The sequence below is a fragment of the Pristiophorus japonicus genome, chromosome 10, assembly GCF_044704955.1.
Source record: "Pristiophorus japonicus isolate sPriJap1 chromosome 10, sPriJap1.hap1, whole genome shotgun sequence".
Taxonomy (NCBI): domain Eukaryota; kingdom Metazoa; phylum Chordata; class Chondrichthyes; family Pristiophoridae; genus Pristiophorus; species Pristiophorus japonicus.
This window is the reverse complement of record NC_091986.1, coordinates 56120551-56148169: the sequence shown is the minus strand read 5'-3', so window position 1 is coordinate 56148169 and position 27619 is coordinate 56120551. Positions and strand designations below refer to the sequence as shown.

At 43.2% G+C, this 27619-nt stretch overlaps 1 protein-coding gene across 1 annotated transcript in view; it reads left to right on the top strand.

Moving 5' to 3' along the window:
* Positions 1-10728: 10728 nt before the first annotated feature.
* irs2b (insulin receptor substrate 2b) overlaps positions 10729-27619 on the top strand; it is a 69666-nt gene continuing 52775 nt past the window's right edge. The window contains exon 1 of the mRNA XM_070891816.1: positions 10729-14090. Coding sequence (XP_070747917.1) covers positions 10886-14074 — 3189 coding nt within the window. The 5' untranslated portion in view covers positions 10729-10885 and the 3' untranslated portion in view covers positions 14075-14090. The remainder of the gene's footprint in view (positions 14091-27619) is intronic.

Sequence of the window (27619 nt, the reverse complement as noted above, 5' to 3'; positions counted from 1 at the left end):
AAGTTTATGTAAAGTTTCTGTTAATGTGTTATCAAACATTGAAATCTTTATTTTCAAAACTTAGACAGGTTTTTCTGCACGTTTGGAAGTCGTTTAGTGAGTTGCAGTGAATGGTGAGACATAAGGGTACCCCCGCAATGCTGATGAGTGTGAAAGGAATGGCTTGGCATGGTAGGGATGCTTTATGGTGTTGGTGTGGGTTGGTGCCAACCTGGTTGGGTGTTCATGCCCTGCATACTGTACAGCATTAGTTGATTGTGGAGAAGTTTGGTGTTGTTATTGGTGCTGCTCGTGTGCCTGGGGATGCTGAGGTTGCAGCTGATCATGGTGGAATTCTGAGGATCAAGGTAAGATAGTTTCAAGGGCACCGATGCTAATGTAATAGATGGCAGATGAACATGAGATGACAGAAGCGATCTGTCAATGGTGAGCGAGGTTGTTCCAATGAGGTGACACCGGATAGAGAGATTGCTCTAAAGACTTGCAACCTGCAGAAAGCTCAATGTACCTTCCAAATGCAGTAAGCAAGTTCTTCTGATCTTTGAAAGTGAACAGCTGTGAGATGGGAGCTTTTATAGCACACGTGCAACTGTAAAGTGCGGAAAAGAACTGAATTCATGTTGACACAAGTCCCAACGTTGTTACCTGACATGATCCTCAAGCAACAGCAACCTCGTAGAAAACCTGGAAAAATGGTAAGTTGACCTCAAAACTGTCTTTAATAGCCTTTTAACAAAGTCTTAATCACCTAAATTGCCCCACCTACCACTGCATGTCAGATCTGTTCAGTGTTGACAGACCCAACACCTGGTAAAGTAACATGGAGGAAGGTTGACAGCAGGGTCCCGACCAGTTGTCAAACTTTTCAAATTTCACAGCTAACCTGCCTTCGATCCCATCCTCTGAGTGCCGGAAAAATTCTGGCCTGTGTGTCGCAGTAAGAATTTGTCAATCTGATTGGTTAAAGAGATACACAGTTGTTTCACCTGTTCCACAGGTCCCAGGTCCCCTGTAGAGGGCGCTGCGCCAAAATGGCTTTCTAATCATCGCAAGTTCCAGTGCAACAGCCCATAGAAAGTATGTGGGCATGTGTAAATGTATTGAATGGCTGGCGCTGTTCATTCGCCGCTGACTGTAAAATTCAAGCCATTTGGAGGGGTAAAGAGAGGAGGGGATGCACCAGAGGCCAAAGTCAAGATCAAGAGTTTGGGGGGCGTGGGGGGGGAGGGGGTAGGGGAGGAGTTGAAGGGCTGAAGTGAAAACATAAAATTTAAATAGATCGCACACCAGATTCAGTGGATTTCATGCTACCTTCTTGCCGTGTGTCCAGATGAAGTTGGTACAGTAATATGTGGCTGTCCTTGCCTGTAGAAGTAGGCTTCGTCAAGACAAATATCATTATTAAGCACATAACAGAGGGTTTGTTTGCAAAGGACAACAAATTTGTCAATTTCCCTCTGGAAAAGGAGCATTAACTCAAGAGGCCAAAGAATTGTTCCAGATTGGCCGGGATCCCAAGAGTGCAAAGCACCACAGATGGCACCCATGCACCGTATATCATTAAAAAAAAATCCTGGTATGTGGGCATTGCTGGCAAGGCCAGCATTTATTTTCTTTCCCAATTGTCCTTGAGAAGGTGGTGGTGTGCTGCCTTCTTGAACAGCTGCAGTCCTTTTGGTGAAGGAGTCAATCATGGAGTCAGGTACTGCACTCCTCCATCACTTGCTCACAGTCTCTAGTTTGTGATTTGTGCCACCACATTGGGTTTCCTTGCACTCCATTCTTGTCTGCTGATTCTCCCCTTCTCCCCAGAACAAAGACAAAAAAATCAGTAAACCTTGTATCTACATGCATTTGCATTATAAATTCCTATGTTCACATTTATAATAGAAACTGCCGATGTAACTATTACATACAGTAATTACAACCTCCTGCCAAGTGTAGCCACTGTAACACTTCTGTTTTATTCTCCTAGGCCTAGAAATCTGATAAAGCCCGAAAATGGACGGTGCGACCATGAGACAAGGTTTGCTCCGTTATTTCGCTGCTGCCTGCTGATTTGAATGATTGCAGCGCACAGCCCAGCATGGAATGCGGTGCTTCAGGCTATGCAGTCAGCAGGTGCCCAATGTAGGATGGTCGTAGCGTCCCTAGAACGAGGTTGCCTTTTCTTAAAGCTAATCTGTCAAGCCCTTAAAGGGGAACTATCTTCTAAAATAAAAAAATGAAAATTATTTAAAAAGAGGCAGTCTTTAGCCAATAGACCTCAACTGCCTTCTGAAAAAAGGAAAAACATTAAAAATATTTCCAAAATGGCAATCTTCAGTCCTCAAAGCTGAACTGCCTTCTGTACATTAAAAAATGGTAAAGATGCTTCAGCCCTAACTTAAATGGCTCAACATGAGGCCCTCTACACAGAGGAAGCCAGGAGATCCACCAGATCGCCGAGGCCATCACTGCCAGCAATTTCACCCCCAGGACCTGGCTCCAGTGCCCAAAGAAATTTCATGACCTCAGACCAACGGTTAATCTTCAAAAGCCGCCTATTACCAACTGCACCACTAGCCTCACACACAGCTCATTGCACCGCTCTCCCCCATCACTCACCTACCAACAATGTCTAACAAGCACGAGGCACACCTCACATTCCTAGCTTCACCTCACCCCCTTAGAGGAGACGGTGCAGGCCATTCTTGGCAGGGGTATGGCTGAGCCCTTGACCAGCGACAGGGCTGAAAGAATACAAGATGCCGGTATCCTCATAAGTTTTCGTCCTTCTCACATCCCACTTCCCCCTCATCCCACAATCTCTTCTGATGTGCAAGCTGCGCATGATGTAAACATGCAGCTCTTGCTTTCCCACCCTCCCCTCACCATAACCTCACCCTTGCACCTTTCTCATTTCAGACACTCAGGAAATCCAGCCTGCCCAGCTATTGATTCACCAAGAGAGAGGAGAGTGAAAAAGAAGAAGAAACAACTCGATTTCACCCTCCCAGCCACCAGCTCCTCAAGGTCATCCTGCAAGGCCATTTGTAGTGTCCCCCGCTGAAGGTCAGCAGCCTTCCAGCAGCAATTCTGTAGCAACTGGGGTAGCACTGCGTGACATCACTAGGATAGGCAAAGCAGACGCAAGGCAGTCACTACGGGAAAACATAAGTGTGATTCGTTGATTTCTTGTTGTCATATTGGATGCATTATGGATAAAGTTGGATTGGAAATTTGGCATTTTGGTGACTTTTATTTCAGCATTGTGGCCCAGAGGATGCTGTGATGGTCGGTAACAGAGGGAAGGGAAGGTGTGGGACTAATGTTGAAAGGAGAATTGGGTTTGTGGTCACTGGTACCGCAGACGGATGATTCGATCTGGATATCCCGGCCAGAAAGGGGCTGTCTGGGTTACCTCCTTCCTTCTGCTTCCTCTTCTTCTGCTTCTTCCTCTTCCCTCTGCAAGCACATTGGTCCCCTTTGCTGCCTCTGCTTCATCTCCATGTGCCCCGCAGGATTGTGAGCAAGTGGTCTTCTCAAAGGCAAAATACTGTGGATGCTGTAAAACTGAAATAAGAACAGAAAATGCTGGAAATACTTAGCAGGTCAGGCAGCATCACAACCTGAAACGTTAGCTCTGTTTCTTTCTCCACAGATGCTGCTTGACCTGCTGAGTATTTCCAGCATTTTCTGACTTCTGAGGCCTTCCTTTACTATCACAACTTTTTAAATATCGTGAATAACTAGTATTTAAATACATTTTGAATCATTAGAAAGGTTGATGCAATCTTTGCCCCGAGGTGCAGCCACTTACCATTAAGTTGCCTCATCCTTTTAAATTTGAGCTACTAGCCAGATTTTCTGTGTGCTCTATTAGGTTAACTGGTACACATGGCCAAAGTTTTGCTGGGATATGTTGCTGATTACCAAGTATTGAATAACATCACTTGGACTGAAGTTATGTCAGTGATGCGGTGACTGCAAGTGGGAAGAGGTGCAGGCTGCTGCTATACACTCATCAAATGTTTGGTCAATTACACTACAGGCCAGAAGTTGCAAGGCTCTATAGTCCTATGCTTAACCTGTGCTCCCACCTAGTGAGATTCTGCACACACACAGGAGCTTTACAGAAGTTGAATGTTAGTGTGGTAGGGGTTGCAAATTCCATCTGATTGGCAAAAAATAATCATCTGGAAAGAGACAGCATTGATTTTTTCACACGTCATGTGTTTTTGCTATGATTACTTACTGGCAAAGTTCTCACATCATAGAAACATAGAAAATAGGTGCAGGAGTAGGCCATTCGGCCCTTCTAGCCTGCACCGCCATTCAATGAGTTCAATGATCAGCATACCCTTACAATATTGCCAGCTGTAATAGTGTCAAAACAATTGGGCATCAAAGTAAGGGGTTAGTTTACATTCAACTTACTGACTCCACCATTTGAATTTCCTCCCTAAAGCCTCCAGCTTACCTTTAACATCCCCCTTAAAATCCACCTCTTTGAACTTGCTCTTGGCATCGCATCTAATATCTCTTTCTGTGGCTTGTCATCCATTATTTTGCTTATCCTCTGTGAAGTTTTTTATGATGTTCTTCTACATTAAAATGCTATATAAATTCAAGTTGTAGTTGATTATTTTGGTTTTCATATCTTGGCTCATTCACATGGGCAAGACTACCAACCTTTGAGAATGTCTATCTTTGCCTTAAGATTTATGAAAGCTTTTGATAATGCCGAGGGCTACTGGAACAGAAAACTTTGCCTATTCATTATTTTTTGCAACTGGAATTATCCTATGTCTCTTTAGGATGTTTCTGGTCTTTGATGAATAAATAGAGCATCACACCTTCAGTTCTTGTTTTAAGTTTAAAACCATTAACTGAACTTATTTAACAAAAGACAGACAAGAAAATAAGTAACAGCCATATAAAATAGTTACATGTTTACAGTAAATATCACTCTATCTAATTCCTTGAGTGAAAAAAATAAAACACTGCAACTCTAAGTAATAAGCTTTCACATGAGACATTAAACGCTCTGAGGTGGACATAAAATATCCCATGGCCCTATTCGAAGAAGAGCAGGGGAGTTCTCCTGGTATCTTGACCAGTATTTATCTCTCAACCATCATCACTAAAACAGATTGTGTGGTCATTTATCTAATTGTTGTTTGTGGGAACTTGCTGTGTCCAGGTTGGCTACAGTGTTTTCCTACATTACAATAGTGGTTACATTTCAAAAATACTTCATTGCACGTGGGGTCATAAAAGGTGCGATGTGATTGCACGTTCTTTTATTTAGCACATCCTTTATAAATAATGTCTATATTTCCTCTTAACATTCCTCTTAACATTCTCATCAATTCAAAAGTCTATATTCATCTTGGAAGTTTCAAATCAATTTTCTTTTGCTCTCTCAGCAGTTTCAAATTGACCAGTTTCTTCTTGCAGAGATTTTTAAATTGACTGCCAGATTCAAACAGAACAGCTATTTTTATATCCCAGAAGAGTTACAGGGATTTCCTGGATCTTAAATAATTCAACAGTTAAGTGTAAAAAACAACTGTCAGTCATACACAATCAGAACCAATCACACAGCATTGTTTAAGGTACAACCACCAAACCAGAGGAGTATGCAGTTACAGCTTAACAAGTTTCCATAGGTAGTGTTCATTATAAATGTGGACATAGAAATTTATAATGGATAAAGTTGACAAGATGCACATGTAGCCATAATATATATATATAGATATAGCGAGATATATCTATATATACACATATATATATAGGAGTGATATATATGTCTGTTGTGTGCATAATTATTATAGGGATTTTAAAGATGCAACTCTACTGTTCTCTCTGTTTACAATTAGGACCATTGGTTTATAGTGACCAATAATACATCAGATTCTGTTTTCATGACATGGGATTCCAGGAATTTTATTGATGATGGAATTTTGCAATCCTGTATATTTTTCTGTGAAACCCATAAATAAGTGGTGTTCACGATAACATATCAGTCTGCACAACATGTACTTGTCAGTCTGGATTAAAAGTGACCACCTGGGGGCAGCATTCACAGCCTTGGGTCAGATGCTCTGTTCATTCTCTTTCTGTTAGAATACAAGCAATTCAAGTATGCCCAATTTCAGGATTCTTGCATCTTTTGTAAAATATCATATGTAGTATAGAACATCTAACTGTGTAGCATATATTTTTCTGAAAGGATAGTTGCCTCAATAGCGCAAGGTTGAACTGTACAATATTCTCTTATGTGCCCTAATGTTTGGATACTTACACAGGCTGTTAGCTTGCAGAGTGTGATGGATGTGCTGTATTACACAGCAGTGCAGAGAGTGGGAGAATATTCCTACTTATGTTTGTGACAATGCACATGTGAGAATGCTTCAGATAAAGGATGGATAGTCCTACTATTAAAATCTGGCCGCGGATCTGCAGCAAATGATAAACCAAGTCTATTTGTCCACTCATGTCAACGTTGAGGTGGTTTAACACTAACTTTTGAGGACTGAAGTTCCCATGTTTCTATTAACCAAATGAATTTTTAATTAAAATTAACATTTTGAACAAAACCAGGATCCTGGATGCATGGAGAAGGAAGAACAGAACACAGAGATTATTTATTTATAATAAACTCAAAGAAAATACAATGTTTGAGACATGGTTTGAAATGCTGTCTTCGTCTCTTGAAGATTTTAGCAATGGTTTTTATTTCTATAATATGCAATTAAAAGTAATATTAACCTGAACACAATAGTTAGTTTCTGGTGCTGATATTTTCATTAGTTTATAAATCAATTATTTGGTCTCATCTCACCCAGCCTCTCATATCTTGCAATGAGAAAAACATGGCTTTGAGAATAATGCTGTACTTACAAGCAAGAGAATATTTCAGCCTTGCAATCCGGTCTCTTTAAAACACTAGGGCTAGACTTTTGGCTACATTCCACCCATTTACCGCCCATATTACTGCCCATTTACCGCCCATATTACTGCCCATTTACCGCCCATATTACTGCCCATTTACCGCCATATTACTGCCCATTTACCGCTAGGAAAACAATGTAATCATATCGTTGATAATAAATAATGTGTGACACCAAGCTTACCAAGATTAACAATATTACCATGTGGCAGATTTACATTTTAAGTAATGAGTCAGTGCATGATTAAAGTTATTACTTACTCTCGCAGCCAAAACAATGTTGTTTCAGTGCTTGTGGCACTGGACTGACTGCTGACGGACCTGGGCAACCGAGGACACTGCCTCCACAATCTCTGCCCATATTCACTGGTAAACTGCCGGGGTTGGTTTCCCACAACCACCTCCACCTCATGGACCAAGGCAGCTTGGGCATTGATGGTGAAGCGTTTTTCCCTCTTCCTCCCACCTACCTTTATTAACTACCTTTATTAATTACCTACCTACCATTGTCTGGTCTTCACTATCCATTATAATCAGTGAATTTATCTTTTTTAATTAAAAAGAGATGTGATTTCTCCTCAAATCAAATCAGACAGAACCATCAGGCAGTCTCCTTTATCTCTCTCTCTCCCCCTTCTTTCCTCATCTGTGACCCCTGACCCCCAAATCATGGGAAAAAGTTCAATTGTAGAAAAAAAAGAACGGCTGTTGCCAAGGATACCGGCCTTACAAGAGGAAAAATACCGCTACCGCCCGATCACTATCGCTACCGCCGGGGGAAAAAAATGAAACCATCAGGTTTGGTTTTTAGCGGTATTCTGGCGGTACTGAAAAGTGGAGAAGTGCATACTGCCGGAATACCGCCGAGATATGGGCGGTAGCAGTAAAAGTGGAAAGTCTATCCCTGACTGGGCTCATACTCTGAATTTTCATGGTTTGATCAATAGACATTTCACACAAGATGTAACATCAAATAACTGAAGAAACAAATTCATTTTTACTACATTCGGAAACTTAAATGTTTACTCAGGTTAAGTGATCTGTTACCTTAAACTATCAGAATGTGCATGTCAAATCTTTTCTTATTATATCATAGGTAGCCCCTCGGAATCAAGGAAGACTTGCTTCCGCTTTAAAAATGAGTCCTTAGGTGACTGAATAGTCCAATACGAGAACTACAATCCCTGTCACAGGTGGGACAGATAGTCGTTGAGGGAAGGGGTGGGTGGGACTGGTTTGCCGCAAGCTCTTTCCGCTGCCTGCACTTGATTTCTTCATGCTCTCGGCAATGAGACTGGAGGTGCTCAGCGCCCTCCCGGATGCACTTCCTCCACTTAGGGCAGTCTTTGGCCAGGTAGTCCCAGGTGCCGGTGGGGATGTTGCACTTTATCAGGGAGGCTTTGAGGGTGTCCTTGTAGCATTTCCCCTGTCCATCTTTAGCTCATTTGCCGTGAAGGAGTTCCGAGTAGAGTGCTTGCTTTGGGAGTCTCGTGTCTGGCATGCGAACAATGTGACCTGCCCAGCGGCGCTGATCAAGTGTGGTCAGTGCTTCAATGCTGGGGATGTTGGCTTGGTCGAGGACACTAACGTTGGTGCGTCTGTCTTCCCAAGGGATTTGCAGGATCTTGCAGAGACATCGTTGGTGATATTTCTCCTGCGACTTGAGGTGTATACTGTACATGGTCCATGTCTCTGAGCCATACAGGAGGGCGGGTATTACTACAGCCCTGTAGAACATGAGCTTGGTGGTAAATTTGAGGGCCTGGTCTTCGAACACTCGTTTCCTCAGGCGGCCGAAGGCTGCACTAGAGGCAATGTTAAATCTCGTCGTCAATGTATTACTGTATACCCGCCCTTCTGTATGACTCAGAGACATGGACCATGTACAGTAGACACCTTATTATATAGCTAGCTACCAAAGGAATGGGAATATCAACAGTGCAGACATTAATTCTTCAAACGCCATCTATTACTGTCGAGAAAACAAGTAACACATTTTCACAATAATTAGATTGGGCAATCAATATGTGCAATAAATAAATGAAGTCTATTAATAAAAGCTTATTTTACAGGCAAGGGGGATTATGTTGGAGGGATCCCACCAGTTAGAGAGCATTGACTTCTTAAAGAAATAGTATTCCTGCTGGGGATTTGTCCGTTTATATTTGTGATGCAGTGGGAAGCGTAGTAAGTTCTGTGTCAATTTGTAACTGTCAAATAAGATTTATAAATCTTCTGTGTTTTTAGCATTCTTCGGAACTTTACTGAAGGTTATATTAAAAATGGTGGACGGATTATTAATTATTTTGTTTAAGTCACACACACTGACCCTTAAATCTCATTCTGTTAATGCCACACGAAAGATATGAACGTACGCACAATCGTTCTGAAAATTGCCTTTAATTTAAATTTGCAATCACAAAATGGCAATGGAAAAATAAAATGAATGACTCGATCTTTACTGGGATCTGTACAGATTAGCGTTAAAAACGCACGTCAGAGTAACTTGCACGCGCAAACAGTACCTGCAATACACGTGTAAACAAGGATAGGGATAAGATGTGTTTAAATAATAATTTTCATTTTTATTTGTAATCTTACGGTTCAGTTGCAAATTAACCCTACTCTTTCCGAGTCGAACGAGACAGGATTGCAACCATAGTTTGGTGTGGGACAGGATTCTGCTCCCAGCTGACTGCCCGGCTCTGGTAAACAATCTGCGGGCCTCCTGGTTCGCAGAGTAAACGACGTCAATAACTTTACTCAAACGCCTCACTGCCGATATGAACCTCCGCCCCTTTCCCACAGTAAAATAATAATCCCTCGCATTTGGTTCGGTGCTGGGGGCCAGGCTTTTTTCAATTTATATTTGATTTAGTCATTACTCTGTCAGTATTAAGCGGGTAGGCAGGTACAAAACAAAAATCCGGCAGAAAATGTGTCCAACAACTCGGAGTATTAAATGGTGCTTTTCATTGCTGCAGAGACGTGCTCCCAATGGCTCAGCGGGTGACGGAGTTCAGCACAATACCAGCTGAACTCAAGAAAACACTGCAGCTCCAGACCGTGCTTTAAATGTGGGAGGTGGGGCACTGTAAACCCGACCTGCTGCTGATTTCATATATATATATATAATAACAATCCGTACACTGGTTAGAGACTGGGCAAGTTGTAACTTTGTTGCGAGTTTCCCTGCAGGAGGTTATTTGCCTGAGATGAAAGTGCACCGCCCGCGTCCTGCTCTGCGCTTGCAGCTATGGTAACGCTATTGATCTCCAGCGCAGCCTGACGCATTGGTGATAAACAAGGAGCTCCCTGTCTCACAATGGCAACTAACTTTAAGGTAGTTGAGCTCACTTCAAGTAATTTCTTTCGCAGCACCTTTACGTCTTGTGTTCACAAAGAATCTCAATAATAAAAATACAGAGGGGAGAATCCCTGACTGGCGTTTGCATCTCTGGAAACTCGTGGACATTTATTTATTTTAGCATAAGTTATTTTGCTTTGAATGTAAAGGGGACTATTTATAGATAAACAAAACATCCAACGACTCTACAACTGGCCGCCTTTTGCTACCTTAAACCCAGGAGGCGGAGGGCAGCAGAAACTCGGGGCTCTGGGGTTTCGAAGCGGCTTGTAATTGGCGGCTCTCGCTGTCAGACTGCAGTCCTGAGCAATGGCAGAGGCTGCTGGCTGGGCTTTCACTGCAGACTCGTCCCCTCCCTCTCCTCTCCTCTCCCGCCCCGCCCGGCACCTTCTTTGCTTTGCTAAAAGCTGGCGTGTGTGGGGACGTCACATGTTGTTTTGCTCTTCAGCCAGTCAATGTATGTGTGTGTTATTTACAGCTAACACTTCCACTCTAGTACAGAGAAAGACAAGCGGAAAAAGAGGAGCAGAAGAAAAGAAGCAAATATATATATTATTGGAGGATTTTCCCTCTCTTAAAGAATGGCAAGTCCGCCAATAGTAAAAGGGGGGTTAGGAGGATACCTCTGCCCCATTAAGGTGAAGAAATGTGGCTACTTGAAGAAGCAGAAACATGGGCACAAGAGGTTTTTCGTGCTGAGGGAGCGGAGCGGGGACTGCCCGGCCAGGCTGGAGTACTACGAGAATGAGAAGAAGTGGAGGAACAAGTCGTCGGCGAAGAGAGTCATTCCTTTGGAGTGTTGCCTGAACATCAACAAGAGAGCGGACGCCAAGCACAAATACCTCATCGCCCTCTACACTAAGGACGAGTACTTTGCGGTGGCGGCGGACAGCGATCAGGAGCAGGAGAGCTGGTTCAGCGCCCTCACCGACCTGCTCAATGAAGACAAGCTGGTGCCCGACGCGTCCTCGCTGTCGCTGCAGCGAGAGGAGCTCTGTTACGGTCTGATCACCCCCGCATCTGCGGTTTACAAGGAAGTGTGGCAAGTCAACCTGAAGCCTAAAGGCTTGGGGCAAGCCAAAAACCTCACCGGCTTTTACATGCTGTGCCTTTCCAGTAAGAGCATGGGCTTCGTGAAACTCAATTCCGAGGTCCCCTCTGTCAGCCTGCAACTGATGAACATCAGGAGGTGTGGGCACTCGGAGAATTTCTTCTTCATTGAAGTGGGCAGGTCGGCATCTACTGGTCCCGGGGAGCTGTGGATGCAGGTGGATGACTCGGTGGTGGCTCAGCACATCCACGAAACCATTCTAGAAGCTATGAAAGCCATGAAAGAGTTGTGTGAATTCCGGCCCAGGAGCAAGAGTCAATCCTCAGGTTCCAATCCCATCACCGTGCCCACCAGGAGACACCTGAATAACCTGCCCCCCAGTCAGACCGGTCTTCAGAGGAGATCACGGACTGACAGCATCGCGACCTCTTCGCCAGCCAATAAAATCACATCGTGTCGCATGAGGACAGCCAGCGAAGGTGATAGCTCCATGTGCAGACCAGAATCTGTAACTGGCAGTCCCATCAGCCCCGGGATGGTGAGAACACACTTCAGCCGTTCAAATACTATGTCTAGAAATTCAAGAGTGATCCAGCACAATTCTCTTCACCATAGCCGATCGATGTCTATGCCAATGTCCCATTCACCCCCATCTGCCACAAGTCCGGTGAGTCTGTCATCTAGTAGCGGCCATGGGTCTGCATCGGACACCATACCTCGGCCATCCAGTGCCAGTGCATCCGTTTCAGGCTCCCCAAGCGATGGCGGGTTTATTTCCTTTGATGAGTACGGTTCTAGTCCCGGGGACTTAAGGCATTATGTGGGGAACAGAAGTAACACACCAGAGTCCCTTACTGATACACCACCTGTTCGAGAAGGCAACGAGTTGTATGGGTATATGTTGATGGGAAGACATGGCCAGTGTAACCGCAGCTGTTATCGGACGGCGAGGGATGAAAGTACAGAATTGGAGAAGGGCTACAGGAAAAGAACTTACTCTTTAACGACTCCATGCCGACAGAGAGCCACATCACAGGTTTCTTCAGTTTCATTAGATGAATATACCTTAATGAAAGCTACCTGTATGGGCAGCTCAGGACCTCTGTCATATGCTGCCTCTCCCAAAGTAACCTACAATCCTTATCCAGAAGATTATTGTGACATTGAAATAGGGTCCCAAAAGAGCTCAGGATGCAGTAACCTCGGTGATGATGGTTACATGCCAATGACTCCTGGAGTGGCACCTGCACCTAACAAAAGTGACGACTACATGCCAATGAGCCCCAAAAGTGTTTCTGCCCCAAAGCAAATAATTAATCCACGATCGCATTCCGAAGTGAATGTAAATGGATACAAGAACATTTCACCTCCCGAGAGCTGCTCGCCAGATACAAGTGGATACATGCGAATGTGGTGTGGGTCAAAGCTATCGGGGGAGAGTTCCGATGGAAAGTTCACCAATGATGAATATATGAACATGTCTCCTGTTGACCGCTGTGCATCAATTACTCCTCCAGACTACTTCTTCAACCCTGTAAGTGATGAACTTCCCAAACTCAGCTACTCCTTTTACTCATTACCCCGATCTTATAAACCTCAGTGTCAGAAGAATGGAGAAAATGATCACTACGTTCTGATGAATTCGCCAGGTAGTGTGATTCTTGAAGAGCCAACGCTTAATATAAAGTCTAGCACATCTTGTGTAGTCAGTCATGCAGCACATTCACCGGTGAGACAAATTCGGACTGACTGTTTTGTGTATAGAGCAAGAGCTATGAGACCAACCAGATTGTCACTGGACATGCTAAGAGCCAAAACATTACCAAGTACAAATGAGCATCCTTTACCACCTGAACCGAAAAGCCCAGGAGAATATATCAATATAGACTTCAACAACAAACTTGTATATGCCCCACCGTCTGTGTCACTAGAAAGTTCCTTATCTTCCCTGAACTCTGGGAATGTTCAGAGAAGGTCGCCAGTGTCTGATTACATAAACATCAATCCTAACTCACAGTCGCCAAAAAGTGCAATTGTTACTGTCAGTTCCTTTGATGCAGTTGCACCAATGTCATGCTCCAGCAGAAGTCACCCAAATGACATTTACCTAAAAGGTCAGGTTGGGACATCTTGCCTCTCAAACCCTTTAGAAGATGAGACGGATTATACAGAAATGACATTTAGAATCGCCACAACACCGCCGCTACCAGTTTCACCAAAACACGAAAGTACCCAAGTGGCTAGCGCTACCACAGGTGTGAAAAGACTTTCCCTGATTGACCAAATGCCTGGGGTAGAGGTATTCATGATTCCGAGCCTGCCACTAGATCCCAATCGGGGCGCTAAAGTCATCCGTGCTGACCCCCAGGGACGAAGACGACATAGTTCAGAGACATTCTCTTCTACAACAACTGTCACACCTGTTTCGCCTTCATTTGCTCATGATCCCAAGAGGCACAGTTCTGCTTCGTTTGAAAATGTTTCTCTCAGAAAGAATGACGAAGCCGACGAGGAACAAGGAAGCCCGATGTGCCGCAAAACCTCCACCGGTTTCCAGAACGGGCTGAATTACATTGCCTTAGATTTAATGGATGATGATTTGATGAGATGCGAGAAAATAGCACGATGCCGATCAACTCCTCAGCCCAAAGGAAGTATTAATGGTATAGATACGAGCACCTATGCCAGCATAGACTTTGTGTCATCGAATTTCGACTGAGCTGCTGCTGTTGAAGGTTTGTCGACTGTATATTGTTATCTTTTGAGGTTTTTAAAAATATTTTCTAAGCATTTACCACTATAGCATTAAATGTGCTGGTAATCAGGAGGAATCATTTTATGGGTAGGCAGTTCAATTTTGCAAATATTCCCGATGATTTTTGATTATGGATCAGGGATCTTTGAGGGTAGGATTTGGAACTTAGAGCTGTTTGATTATTCCTATGGTATTTTACTTAGAAGTGATGAATGCACCTGCTCATCGCACTCCCCCCCCCCCCCCCCACCCCCCCAAAAAAAAAGAAATCTGTCTGAACTCTATTGGTGAACTGACTGGAAGCTCTTGGTAATTTTATTGCAGTTGATTCTGAGAGGCGAGGGGTAAAGACTGGACACTGTGTAGTATGTCAAATACTGAAAATGAAGCATCTATGCAAAAGTATTGGTCTCTCTCTATTTAGATTTTCAATATTTAGTTTAGTTTTGTTTATTTACAAAAACAAGCTGTAGCATTATATATTGAACATAAATCTTTCAAATTGAATGTCAAATAGTTCAGCTTGTTACAACTACAGATTTGTATTGGCTGGTGCTTTTATATAGTGTTAACTCTGCAATTTATCAGAGGACAGAGTTCAAAATACAGGGGGGAGGGGAGCAGGGGGGTAGAGGAAGAAACAAAAGTCAGAGCTGGAATACTTTCTTTGGATTTAGCCAGCCAAGATTCATCCTCCCCTCTTTAGAATTTAAGCACAGCCTCAATTGAATGGGTGAGAGAAGGCAAGCAGGGTAGGAGATGGGGTATGGAGAGGAGGAAGCAGAGGAAAGTCTTTTGTGATCTGTTTCATCTCAAAATCATTAATAAGAGCAGTCATGGTGATAGAATGTGCAGTAAATGCAAAGTGCAGATATAATAATGCAAAGTATGAGTGCCAGTGAAGGCTTGTGACTTCTTATGTTGTAAATATTCACATATGAATATCTGTTGATAGTTTGTATTTGCCTCCTTTCTGAAGCACAAACTTAGTAACTGGAACCAATCAGTTTGTTTTCCATCACAGTATTGTTTTTTATCTGTTTGGGATTTTCGGTTGTGCTGTATAGTCAAACTGAAACCAAAAGCTGAATTAGCAGGCGTCCTTGTGAGTTTAGTTCGATACGAGGGGGCTACAATGTTAGTCGAGTTTCACAGCAGTTATTCAGCTGTATTAGGGGAGCTGAACTGCATAGGCACACAATTGAAATAGTAATTGAGTAGATAACTGGTCAAGCTAGAGGTTCCGAGTGTTTCAACATTTTATTACTGTACCAGGATATTCCACATTTTTTTTTACTATATTACAGTTTATGCTGCTTTTCCTTGACACACATGACTTAATCAGTATATGTGATCTAAGAACATAAGATATATGAGATTAACTGTTGTGTAATGTCTCTGACCACTGCAGAAATCTAAAAGCCAGCTACATTGGTCATTTTGAGGGAAAAACACACACGACCGAAATTCAGGGTCCGGATAAGGCCCATTACTGTCGTTTTGCGGCAGCCACGTGGCGGAATCAAGTGGCCGCCGCATTTCAGTCATGGCCATTGGCTGCCACAACATAAATTCAGCTTAACGATTTTTCGGCCTGTCCCCACTTCTGCCCTACTGCTGCCGACCGTCACAAGCGTGTCATCAAAGCGCACACCACCGCTATCCCGCACCTACATTGCAATCACCCCCAAATTTACCTAAAAAAATCCACGAGCCGCCGCACAGTGCCTCCGACAGCTTTTTCTGTCGGGGCACCTTGTGTCTGTGTGCAGCACGGCAGTGCGATGGCCCCTCAAGTGGAGGGCCCACTACCACGGCCGCCATATTTTAATTTTTACTGGCCAACTTCCCGATCAGTCGGCCAATTATCGCCCCGGGTTTGGCCAGGCTGCCTCTTGGGTGCCAGGCCGCTGCCCCAGCCGAAACCCTCCCTGGTGGTCCAGTGGCCGAACCTACAAATTCACCGATTCTCTCCTCTTTAAATGAGGGGAGAGACGTGATGACGCTCCGCCGCTGAGTGACATCGGCGGCAATTTGGTCCCGCCCCAATTTCCGACCCTCACCAGGATTTATCTCCACACTTCCACCCCCCATTATGACCGACTTCCAGTCTGAAGCGAAAAAAAGGTCAAGGTGGAGACAATTGATTGGAAGGCCGCCTCATCACATCCGGAAGTAAAACCAGCTAAAAAATCGTTGGTGCACCAGCTTTCTGGCATGCCTGAATTTTAGCCCCACAGTCTCTGACAAATACATTTTTTAAAAGCAGTTACATTTGGTTAATGGTAGGTTAAGTGATTGCTAGGTTATCATGGTATGGTCACCACGCACGGTACCATGAGCACTTCTGATCAGGCTATTCATATCCAGTCCTGTGGAACACTGGTGACATTATTGTAATAAAAAAACACAAAGTGAAAAGTCTTTAGTTTGTTATTGGACTAGTTGGCGCAGGTATCAGACGAAAAGAAAATCACTCTCGACAAGCTGAGTCTTGTTCAGCATGATGTCAGTATGTTATTGTAAGATTCCCATAACACATTTAATCAGGAAGTTGTGTTATTTTATATGGTGGTTGAATTGATCCGGTTGTCTGATTAGTCACTGGAGTGATCTGTTGCAAAATTGGATCGGCACCACCCTAACAAAAAGACACCACATTCTGTTCATTCATGTTAAATAACACGTTTGGATGCCAAAAGACACTGAAAAATGTAGCTTGTTTGTAACTGGTAGTAGTCTAGCACAAACTGCCAGTCTGTCTGTGATTTATTTATTTTATTAGCTGCTTTTGCTAGGGGCAATGGGAAAATGTTCATTTCTGTACGTGGCACTAGTTGGCGTGTTTTTCCAGCGTCGTTGAAATGTACACTGTGAGAAATTGACTCATTTTAGGGGGATGAATGTGAGAAATAGATTGTAGTGTGGACATTGATGGATTGGAGTCTGAGACATTCTATAGCTAAGGCTTTTTTGTTGGTCTGTTAATCTGTTAAGAACTAAATGTACAAAGCACAGGAGGTGTATGCATAAGCTTCATGGCAGAGTGCTTAATAATTTGTTTACTAAAGGCTCCTGAGAGTATTAGTAAAGTACTAAAGATGAAAGATGGTAACCAGATGAGTACTCTGTGGATTTCACTCAGCTTTATTTAAATACACAATCATACATAAAGAAGGGAGAACAAAATCACTGCCACCCCCAAAAAGTTAGTCATTTCACAAAGGTTGGAAGGAAAATTCTTTGACCCCAGCCTTTCATATATCGCCCCCCCCCCCCCGACCTTCGCTTTCAGCTGCCACTCTTTGCAATTCCATTCCTAAACTCAAACGCCTCTCCTTTAAGAGCTTCCTTAAAACCCATCTTTTGACCACGCTTTTGACCATCTCTCCTAAATCTCCTATGGCTCTGTGTCCAATCTTTGAGTACGCCTCTGTGATGCGCCTTGGGATGTTTTTCTACGTTAAAAGTGTCATATAATGGCCAGCTGTTGTTGAAAGGGATGTTTTAACTCTTTAATTTCCAACACTTCTTGAAGTATTAATTTATGGTCTGAAACATTGCAATCTCAGTCTGGAGTCACGTTCTGCCATGTCCCTGGAATGAAGCTGAATCAAGAGTCCTTGTAGCGGATAGATTCTTATCACTTTGGTTTAGCGTGGAGTGTAAATCCAGTGCGGTGTCAATTGTGGTTTAGAAAGTGCTCAGGACCACTCAGGCAGTCTTTAAACCCACAGTATCTAAATGTAAATGTATGGAGAGCAGGACCATCCCCTGCTCCAGCTCTTGACGCTTACACTTCTAGCTGTTGGAATGTATGTCCCCACGCATGCTCAGAAGTCGCTCCTAAACAGGATGGTTAAAAAGTTTCATTATCATCATCATAGGCAGTCCCTCAAAATCGAGGAACACTTACTTCCACTCTAAAAGTGAGTTCTGAGGTGACTGTACAGTCTAATATGGGAATTACAGTCTCTGTCACAGGTGGGGTAGACAGTTGTTGAAGGAAAGGGTGGGTGGGGAATCTGGTTTGCTGCACGTTCCTTCCGCTGCCAGCGCTTGTTTTCTGCATGCTCTCGGCGACGAGACGCGAGGTGCTCAGCCCCCTCCCAGATGCTCTTCCTCCACTTAGGGCAGTCTTGGGCCAGGGACTCCCAGGTTCCGGTGGGGAAGTTGCACGTTATCAAGGAGGCTTTGAAAGTGTCTGTGCAACGTTTCCTCTGCCCACCTGGGGCAGTTCCAGGCGGGCAACATAAGCTTGTGTCTGCCTGGGCAGAATCTCGACCCAGAGCGCCAGCTGCAGAGTCACTTAGGAATTCTGATACCAAACAAGATCATTAATTGTGGCTACCCAAGGCACTCAGAAGGCTATACTAAGCGGAGTCTCAGAGGACCCGTCCACACTGAAAGTCCAAGGAGCTTGCCCCGGAACAGATTCAAATCCCATAGCTCAGCTCCGTTACATATAAAAAAAGACTGACCTGTGGAAGAGAATAGAAATGACTGGCGTACTGGGAGATGGGGTAGTCACAAGGTCAAATGCAGAGCCACAAAGGTCTGTACCTAGCTAACCCAACTGTGAAAACCTCGGAAATAATATGTATTTCCACATTAGTGATAAAATAATTCACCCTTTTTCTTCAGCCACAAACAGTCCAGTCTGAACTGGTATGGATTCTAATCCTCCTGCTAGCACTTCCCCCTAATGAGGCCCCTAGTGTTTGATGTTTAAAAATCCTCAGGTTCTCGGACCCCATGACCCACAAAGGAATCAATACCATCAATCCTCTCTGTACAGCAGCTACTGAGTAAGTTAAAGCCACTGCTCTATTCCAGTGCACTCAACAGCTCTCCTTCTTTCAATAGTGCCGATTCGCTGAATTAAGAAGTTTTCCCGGGCCTTTGTCTGTGCATTTTGCTGCTGCTTCAGAAATGTTCAGCTTCCCCGGTAGCTCAGTACGTATTAACACCAGCCGGTCTGGTACAGAAAAGTCCTATACGAGGTGGACAGAAGGAGCACTGCGGTTGGTTGCAGTGTCTCAGGGCTGGAAATGGTAGCCAGAGTTCCTAATTCTGAACATTATCCAGTAACCCTGCTCTGCTCAAAAAGTGCCAGCATGTGGATGTCAGGTGAGGACAGGACCAGAGTTACCTGTGTGATATTGTCAAAGAAATTCCCCAGGCACGCGCAGTCCAGACTCACACATGAGGAACAGCCTCCTGACTGAGGTACTGAGTGGCTAATGATGCCTTTTAGAACTACCCCTCAGCACAAGGAGAGCAGCAAAAGTATGCAGCAGAGGCCATTCGAATCACTCTGCTGACAACCAGCCAGATTGAGGGAAAAAATTGAGTGGAAAGATAGTTTGAAGAAACATGGTGAAAATGCGCTTGGCAAACTTTTCGTTGAGGAAGAAGAAAAGCAAGTGACATAATAACGTGTTTCTGAACACTTTATAACATTTCATTGTGCTTCCAAACAATTGGAAAAAAAGCTTTTTCATGAAAACTGTACCCCTTTTTGTTAAAGAAAGGAAAGGCTTGTATATAATATAGTTCCTTTCATTTCCCTGGGATGTCCCAAAATGTTTCACTACCAATTAATTACTTTTACAATAATGATGGTATGAAAAGACTGCTGTGTTAAACCATTAAATATAACTTCCATAGTCAATGATTGAGGAGTCTCTCCACAACTTGTGACTACAGTACCTGTACTTGTGAGCTGTTGGGCCTTCAGTCAATTAAAATATATCAATACTTTACCAGGGCTTATCCACAGTGACTCAGCACAACCATTGCACTATGCCACAGAACGAAGGGAGAATGCAGATTGAATTTCCCGCTCAGCTGGTTTCTGCTGCATTAGTGTGAGAACAAGTCAGGCGCTTGCTATTGTTGGAAGGGTGCAGTAGTTATTCCATGCTGCTCTTGTGAGCCTACTGGTTAGTGTTTATTGGCAGCCCTGGCTGCAGATCAGCTCCCTATCTTGTGTGGCCGGGTCAGCCCAGAGGAAAAAATAAACTAAATAATTGGGGAGGAGGAAACATTTATCTTCCTTGTGGGTATGAACTAAATGGTGTCTATCCTCTAAATGTGTGGTCACAGGAGAATGGAAGAAAAACACTTTGATTCCTATACTGCGACTTACCATCCAGTCCCTTTCATCACTCTGCCTATAAAGTTTTTAATTTACATTATAGAGAAGATACAACCTTACTTTGTAGTATATTGCGGGGTTTGTTTAAAAGCAGAATTCTGATGGGGAAGGGTTGTGTGTGTAAGATTTCTGTTTCAACTTGTGAGGCTGGCTGCAATGATTGCTAAGGAAAGTACTAAGGGATCTGACTTGAAGAAAACTAGCTGAAGGATAAGTGGAGCTCTGCCCACTCACTCTGCTATCCATTCATTAATTTCTTTGGAACAAGTGACCATTTCCTCCAGTCATTAACAACATGAACAACTGTCCATTATTTCGATATTTGGACAGTTTTAATTTGGTTGTAGTCTGCTTTCATCCTAAGCTTAAGTTGACAATGAAGGGTTAACGCTGATGATATATCATTCTAGGAGACCAGTTGCCAGTCTTGGGTGACTGTGAGTCCATGTTCTGAGTACTGTGATGTATTCTATAGCTTGTGTTGATTGCAATTACTTTGGTAGCTAATTGCATGGGCAGTATTAACTAATTGGTGCAAAAATTATTAATTGGAATTCCTTTACCTCTGGCATTTTTCTGATGGAAATTAATTTTATCTTTTAATTTGGGTCATTAGTGCGATATTATGAGTGGGTTGCAGTTAATATCTGCAGAGTTCCTTGATAAATAGTTACTAATGAGGTATACGGTTATAAAAATGGCTTGCTAAGAAGCTTCACTCGTTTAATAAGACATTGTCCGAGTTTAACTACTGAACTTCAACATGGCTCTGATTGATTTAATAACTTCTTTACCCCACTCTTCTCGCCTCCCTGCCCCCACCCCCCACCAACTCCAGTGAAGGCAGGCATTCTGTTGCTCTGTTCCTGCACAACAGGATGTTACCAGTAACAATATGCCTTGGTTTACTCCATTCATTTAATGCCAAAGGCATAAAGCAAAGGGATCAGGAAAAAACTAATGCTACAATGATGGTTCTCATTATGGGTATCACAGGACTCAGGTGTGGTGGAAAATGTGCTTCTTGAGAAGTTCAGGACTCGTTTGTTTCCATAAAGTGCAATCTGCCGTGAGGGAACCAGATTGGCTGTTGTATAATGTCTGACTGAAGAGCTGTATTACGATTAGTTAATCAAAGCAATATTTTCTCACAATTACTTTTTAATTCATTATATTCTGTGGGTGCTGTTTCAGTCAACCCTTGGGCTTGCGTATAATTATAATATGCATAATTCAAACCAAACACTGCAAGAATATAACACACCAAAGCCCTCAAACCTGATGGAAGCAGAAGAAAATAAAAAGGGTCAACCCAAAATGTTAAGATGCTGAAGAACCTGCAGTATATTTCCAGCATTCTATGTTTTTATTTTTGCAATTTCAACATCTGTTATACATTTCCTCAGATATATCATTAATTATTTCAGCAGGTCACCATTAATTGGAATTCGCTCTCTCAAAAGTTGTGCATGTACCTTAAATAGCAGTTGTGTTTTGCGGGTGTTTTTATTTAAAAGCTGATGTTAGCTTCATGTCTGTAACTCACTTTGGGCAGTGATTAAAATACTTTACAAAAACAAGTGAGTCAGCTGCTTGCCAGTTGTCAGGTACTCTGTTTCCTGACTGGAATGCAGACTGTTCGTCCAAAGGTTGAGCTGCTCACTTGTTTTTTGACCTACAGAGTTAGGCAATGGATGTTTTTGAAACAAGAAGGTTATCATTCTAGAGATTAGAGTAAGGTATTGGTCGGCGCTCTATGTCCCATAAATTTCACAACCGTAGTTTGAACATTCCTGTCACAGGGAAGGAAGGAGTGGCTTAGTTGATTTTTTTTCCTTCAATAGATTGGTTTACACAATTTATTCTAAGATTGTAATTTAATTTAAAAGAAGAGAATTTCTCTTTTGGCAAATTATTGCTACTGTGCGTGATCCCTTTAAAATAAAGACTGAGAATTAACGTAGCATTTTTGCATTAATCTATTTTAATATATTAAAAATATTATTGCTTTGAGAATACATTCAGAATGAAGCACTGTTATCATACACATTTCCAAGTGTATGTTCTCACCAGCCAAAATTCTACAAAATGATTTATGTAGTTGTACGATCAAATGTTTCTTTTTCCCTACTCCAGAGGCTTGAGCACATAACCTAGGTTGACACACCCATGCAGTATCGAGGGAGTGCTGCGCTGTCAGAGGTATTGACTATTAAATGAAATGTTAAACCATCTGTTTTTCACCCCTGCTGAAGCTGACTTTTATCTCCAGTGTATCACTTTTTTTTTAAGTGTGTGTACAATCTGTTCAGATGCACCACTGTGGCCTAAAAGTGGATTTTTGTGAGAGAAAAACCAACAATGTTCTTCATCCAACTGGTTTTGTTGGGGGTAAGTTAGGATCAATTGACTTGTCTGATTATAGTTTGAGATAGTGCAGTAAGTTACCCAGTTCATAAAGAAATATGAAAGAGGTTAAAAGGTGAATTAGTGTTGAAAAGGGGGAATATAACCTGTTCAATCCTTCTTGTGCTGTCATAAAGTTTTCTAACAGTGAGCAAAAAGATAAATTGTGCAGAGGGCTGAATTTAACTCCTCTCCACCTGGCGGGAAATGGTGCTCGTGGGGGTTTAAGATGATGGGATGGGGGAACATCACATTCCCCCCCCCCCCATTAACTTGCCTGACCTCAGGCATGGGAAGGCCACCATTCCCAGAGGAGCAGGGGACTAATTTAAATGGCAGTGTCACATCTGCTTTAGCCCATACACCCCCGAGTTAAAATCGTCCCTCAGGTCTTTTGTGTAGTTCTAGATTATTAATATAGTTTGATGGTAAGTAACTGCAGTGGCTTTACAGTGGCACCAGGGCTGTATTTACAGGATAACAGTGGTATATTTATATCCAGCAAGGGCAATAAACAGAATCTGAGCAAAGAGCACGCAAACGTTCAATTCTAACCCTGCCCTGGTGTGATCCTCCTCCCAGAGTAATACTGACCTAACATTGAGCACAAAAGAGACACAGCACACAAAGTCATGGTGCATTTATACTGCAGCCAGCTGTCTGGGCTCAGTGACTGCAGTAGGTGCCAGCCAAGCACAGCTTGCGTGTGCTAGCTGGCTGCGATTGGAATTGAGCCTCCCCGTGCACGTTTACATAGTCAGAGCTCTGCTCCCAGCCGTTTATAAATGTTTAAAGGCCTCATGGTCAAGGGCTTCAGGCCTAAACATTTAACTCCAGAAGTGCTCAGGGGATCGAGAGCCCACCAGTGCATTTTCTATACCAGATTTGATATCATACCGGAGCTATAAAGCTTTTCATCGACGCTGAAGTTACAATATAAATGCAGGGCTATGTCAAATAAGGGCACTTTGATAACTGTGAATGGTTTTTGTAAAACACATTAGTACACGGTTTTAGGTATGCTTCAATATAGAACTGATGGGTTCCAACTGTGCACATTATTTTGCCTTCATCTTTCAATGGGTAGTTTTCTTGGAAAGATTCTAAGTAAAATTGATTTGTGTTTTTAACACTTGCATGTTTTGCTGCTCCCAAGTATTTATTCAACAGCAGCATCAGGATTTTTACAAGAACAGAACATTTGTGGTAACAGCAGGGCACAAATTTATGATATCCACAAATAGAATTGAAGGGGACAGAGAAATTCCTTTACACGAGAGTGGGTAGAATTGGAATTCTCTGTCCCAAACTCTTGTTGAATCAGAGCCAATTAACTGTTTTTGAAAGGGAATTAGGTAGATGCTTGAAAAAATGAATATTAATAGGTATGGAAAGCTATCAGGAGAAAGGGGTTAGACTTTGGGAAACTTAAAGTGGCGCAGACTTGTTACCTGTACATGTTTTTGATGCCATAATTTGAAATTAAGTAATTTTGAAAAAATAACTGTTGCACCTTGCATTTTAATTAGAAGAAAACTATTTACTTTGTAATAGATGTTGACAAATTGCTCTCAGTTTTTATTATATGTGGAGTGAAACGTTGCATTACTAACGAGATATTTAAGAAGCTTCATGTATGGGGAGAGAGGAGTACAGGTACTTCCCTTTTGCTGCCCGCAATGTATAGCTTTAAACTTGATTTCCATCATTTACAAAAAGAATCCCTTCTCGAGGGTTGTTTGATAATTGTAAGCAAAGGTTTGCTTTCTGTTGTATAATGTAGTGCCACAGGGCTTGGCTCAGTGGTAGCACTCTTGCTCCTTAGTCAGAAGGTTTTGGATTCAACCTCAACTACAGATTTGAACACATAACTGACTGATTCCCGGGATGGCGGGACTGACCTATCAAGAAAGACTGGATCAACTGGCCTTGTATTCACTGGAGTTCAGAAGAATGAGAGGGGACCTCATAGAAACGTTTAAAATTCTGATGGGTTTAGACAGGTTGGATGCAGGAAGAATGTTCTCAATGTTGGGGAAGTCCAGAACCAGGGGTCACAGTCTAAGGATATGGGGTAAGCCATTTAGGACCGAGATGAGGAGAAACTTCTTCACCCAGAGAGTGGTGAACCTATGGAATTCTCTACCACAGAAAGTTGTTGAGGCCAATTCACTAAATATATTCAAAAAGGAGTTAGATGTAGTCCTTACTACTAGGGGGATCAAGGGGTATGGCGAGAAAGCAGGAATGAGGTACTGAAGTTGCATGTTCAGCCATGAACTCATTGAATGGCGGTGCAGGCTAGAAGGGCCGAATGGCCTACTCCTGCACCTATTTTCTATGTTTCTATAATCAGTGTAGTACAATCTTTCAGATGAGATGTTAAATTGAGGCCCCATCAGATGCATATAAAGGAACCTGTGCCGCTATTTGAAGAAGAGCAGGGAGTTCTGGGGTCAAAATTGCCCCTCTCCTTAAGGCCTACGGAGTGGAGTGGCTGCCGACTTTTCATGGATTGGCCACTGATAGCCCAAATGCCCTTCCGAGTTTTCCCGGTGGTGCCCCGATCCCCACCACCCTACTGCTCTGTCTGAAGTGCGTCATCACCGTGCGCACCGCCGATCTACAACCCGACAGCGACATTCCCCTCTGAAAACTTTCATCCCACCCGGCAGTACTAAAACCTGTTTTTTCCCAGTGGTCCAGTGAGGCTGTGGCCTTCTGCAATGGGGATGCGGCTTCCCTTAAACGGGAGGACGCACTGCTGCTGCCGCCATGTTTTTTTTTGTCGGCCGACTGCCATGTCGGCCTGACAATGGTGCCCCTGGGATCGGCTGGGCCACCAGCAGGCAGTCTAGCACCCCTCTTGGGTGCCAGGCAGCTGGTCCGGTCAAAACCCTCCCTGGTGGACCAGTGAGCCGAATTTTTAAAATTGCAAAGGCTCTCCCCTTTAAATGCAGGCGAGAGCCGTGGCCGACGCGGCACCGTGATGACATCATTGCAGCGGTCACTCCGCACCCCCCAACTTCTGCCCCTTAAGTACACTCACCGCCCCAACTTCTGCCCCTCTTGTGTAGTTACCACCCCCATTAAGAGCGATTTCCGGATCCAAATAAAAAAAAAACATGTTCCTTCCTCAACCCACACCACTGAAAAAACAGATCACCTGGGCACTCATTCTCCTCTGTGTGCAAATTGGCTGCCATGTTTGACCATGTAACAGCAATGAGCTATTGGTTGTGCAACACTTTGGGACATCCTGCGAATACGATTAGGCGCTATATAAAAGCAGAATGTTTTTCAGGCCGTTGTGGGCCCATGTTGTTTGAACTAGCCCCTGATAAATTTTTCTATATCCTCAGCGAACTATCTGCTGTCAAATAGAAAGCATTCCTGTTATGTTTAAATCATGGACCCTGGCTGACATTATTTGTGATAGTACCCGTGGGTCATGTCAGGAGAGTATCTGCTAGTAACGTTTATTCTCTGTTTCGACATTGATTATCGGTTTGTTCAGTTCAGTTTTTTTTTCAGCCCTGAAACAGATATTTTTGGAAATGAAAAGTCTGTAAACACTATCCCCATCACCACTGATGGTACAACAATAACCTGCTGCTTGCCTGATTTTACTTTAGTGGCTCTTTTCTGTTGAAGTGGGTGCAAGTAGCACTTCCTGTGGAGCCCTGTAGCTATTAAATGAGCCAGTAGGAGGCACAAATGGACCAACTAGGATTTGTGTCAGGGTAAATGAACCTTGCACTAGGTTCAACATTAATATCTCCCATTAATTGCACTGCCATTATATTATTGACTGTAAGCCAGTTTCCACAAGTTGCTTTTATCACTATTGATTTTTTCAGTCTTGGTTCATGTGGGTTACAAAGAGGTTAGCTTTGAATTCAATTTCTACCATAAACTGAGGTAGGATTAGACATTTGTGCTGCTGCCATTCCAGCCACATCAGTTAGCTCACTTGTTTGATCTAGTTTCAGTTCCTCTGGGTTGTCTGCATTGTCAACATGAGGCGGTGGTTCACAACCACGTGATGCCCTCCTTGCATTTTAAACCTTTCCCCCCACATAAAGGAACGGCTGTAAGATATTTAGAAAACTAGGCTGGGGTTTCAGGGTCTGCTCTCACCAGACTACCAATTTTCTGTGCTGTTGCTTTAATGAGCAATCAAATCAAATCTATTCTCCTTTGCTGTATGAAAAACACCAGAATTAGTGTGTCAGCCATGGCTCAGTGGGTGGCACTCACCTCTGAGTCAGAAGGTTGTGGGTTCACATCCCACTCCACATTTGAGCACTAAAAAATCTAGGCTGACACTCCAGTGCAGTATTGAGGGAGTGCTGTGCTGCTGGAGGCATTATCTTTCAGATGAGCAGCCACAGCCCCGTTTGCTCTGCCAAGTGGCTGCAAAAGATCCCTTGGCACTGGAGTAGGGGAGTTATCACTGGTGTCCTGGCTTGATTTATCCCTTAATCAACATCAATAAAACAGATTATTTAATCATTATCACATTGCTGTTTGTGGGAGCTTGCTGTGCACTAATTGACTGCTGTGTTTCCTACATTACAACAGTGATTGCGCTTCAAAAAGTATTGCATTGGCTCTAAAGTGTTATGAGATGCCCTATGATAGAAACATAGAAACATAGAAAATAGGTGCAGGAGTAGGCCATTCGGCCCTTCGAGCCTGCACCACCATTCAATAAGTCCTGGCTGATCATTCACCTCAATACCCCTTTCCTGTTTTCTCTCCATACCCCTTGATCCCTTTAGCCGTAAGGGCCATATCTAACTCCCTCTTGAATATATCTAACGAACTGGCATCAACAACTCTCTGTGGTACAGAATTCCACAGGTTAACAATTCTCTGAGTGAATGAGTTTCTCCTTATCTCAATCCTAAATGGCCTAGCCCTTATCCTTAGACTGTGTC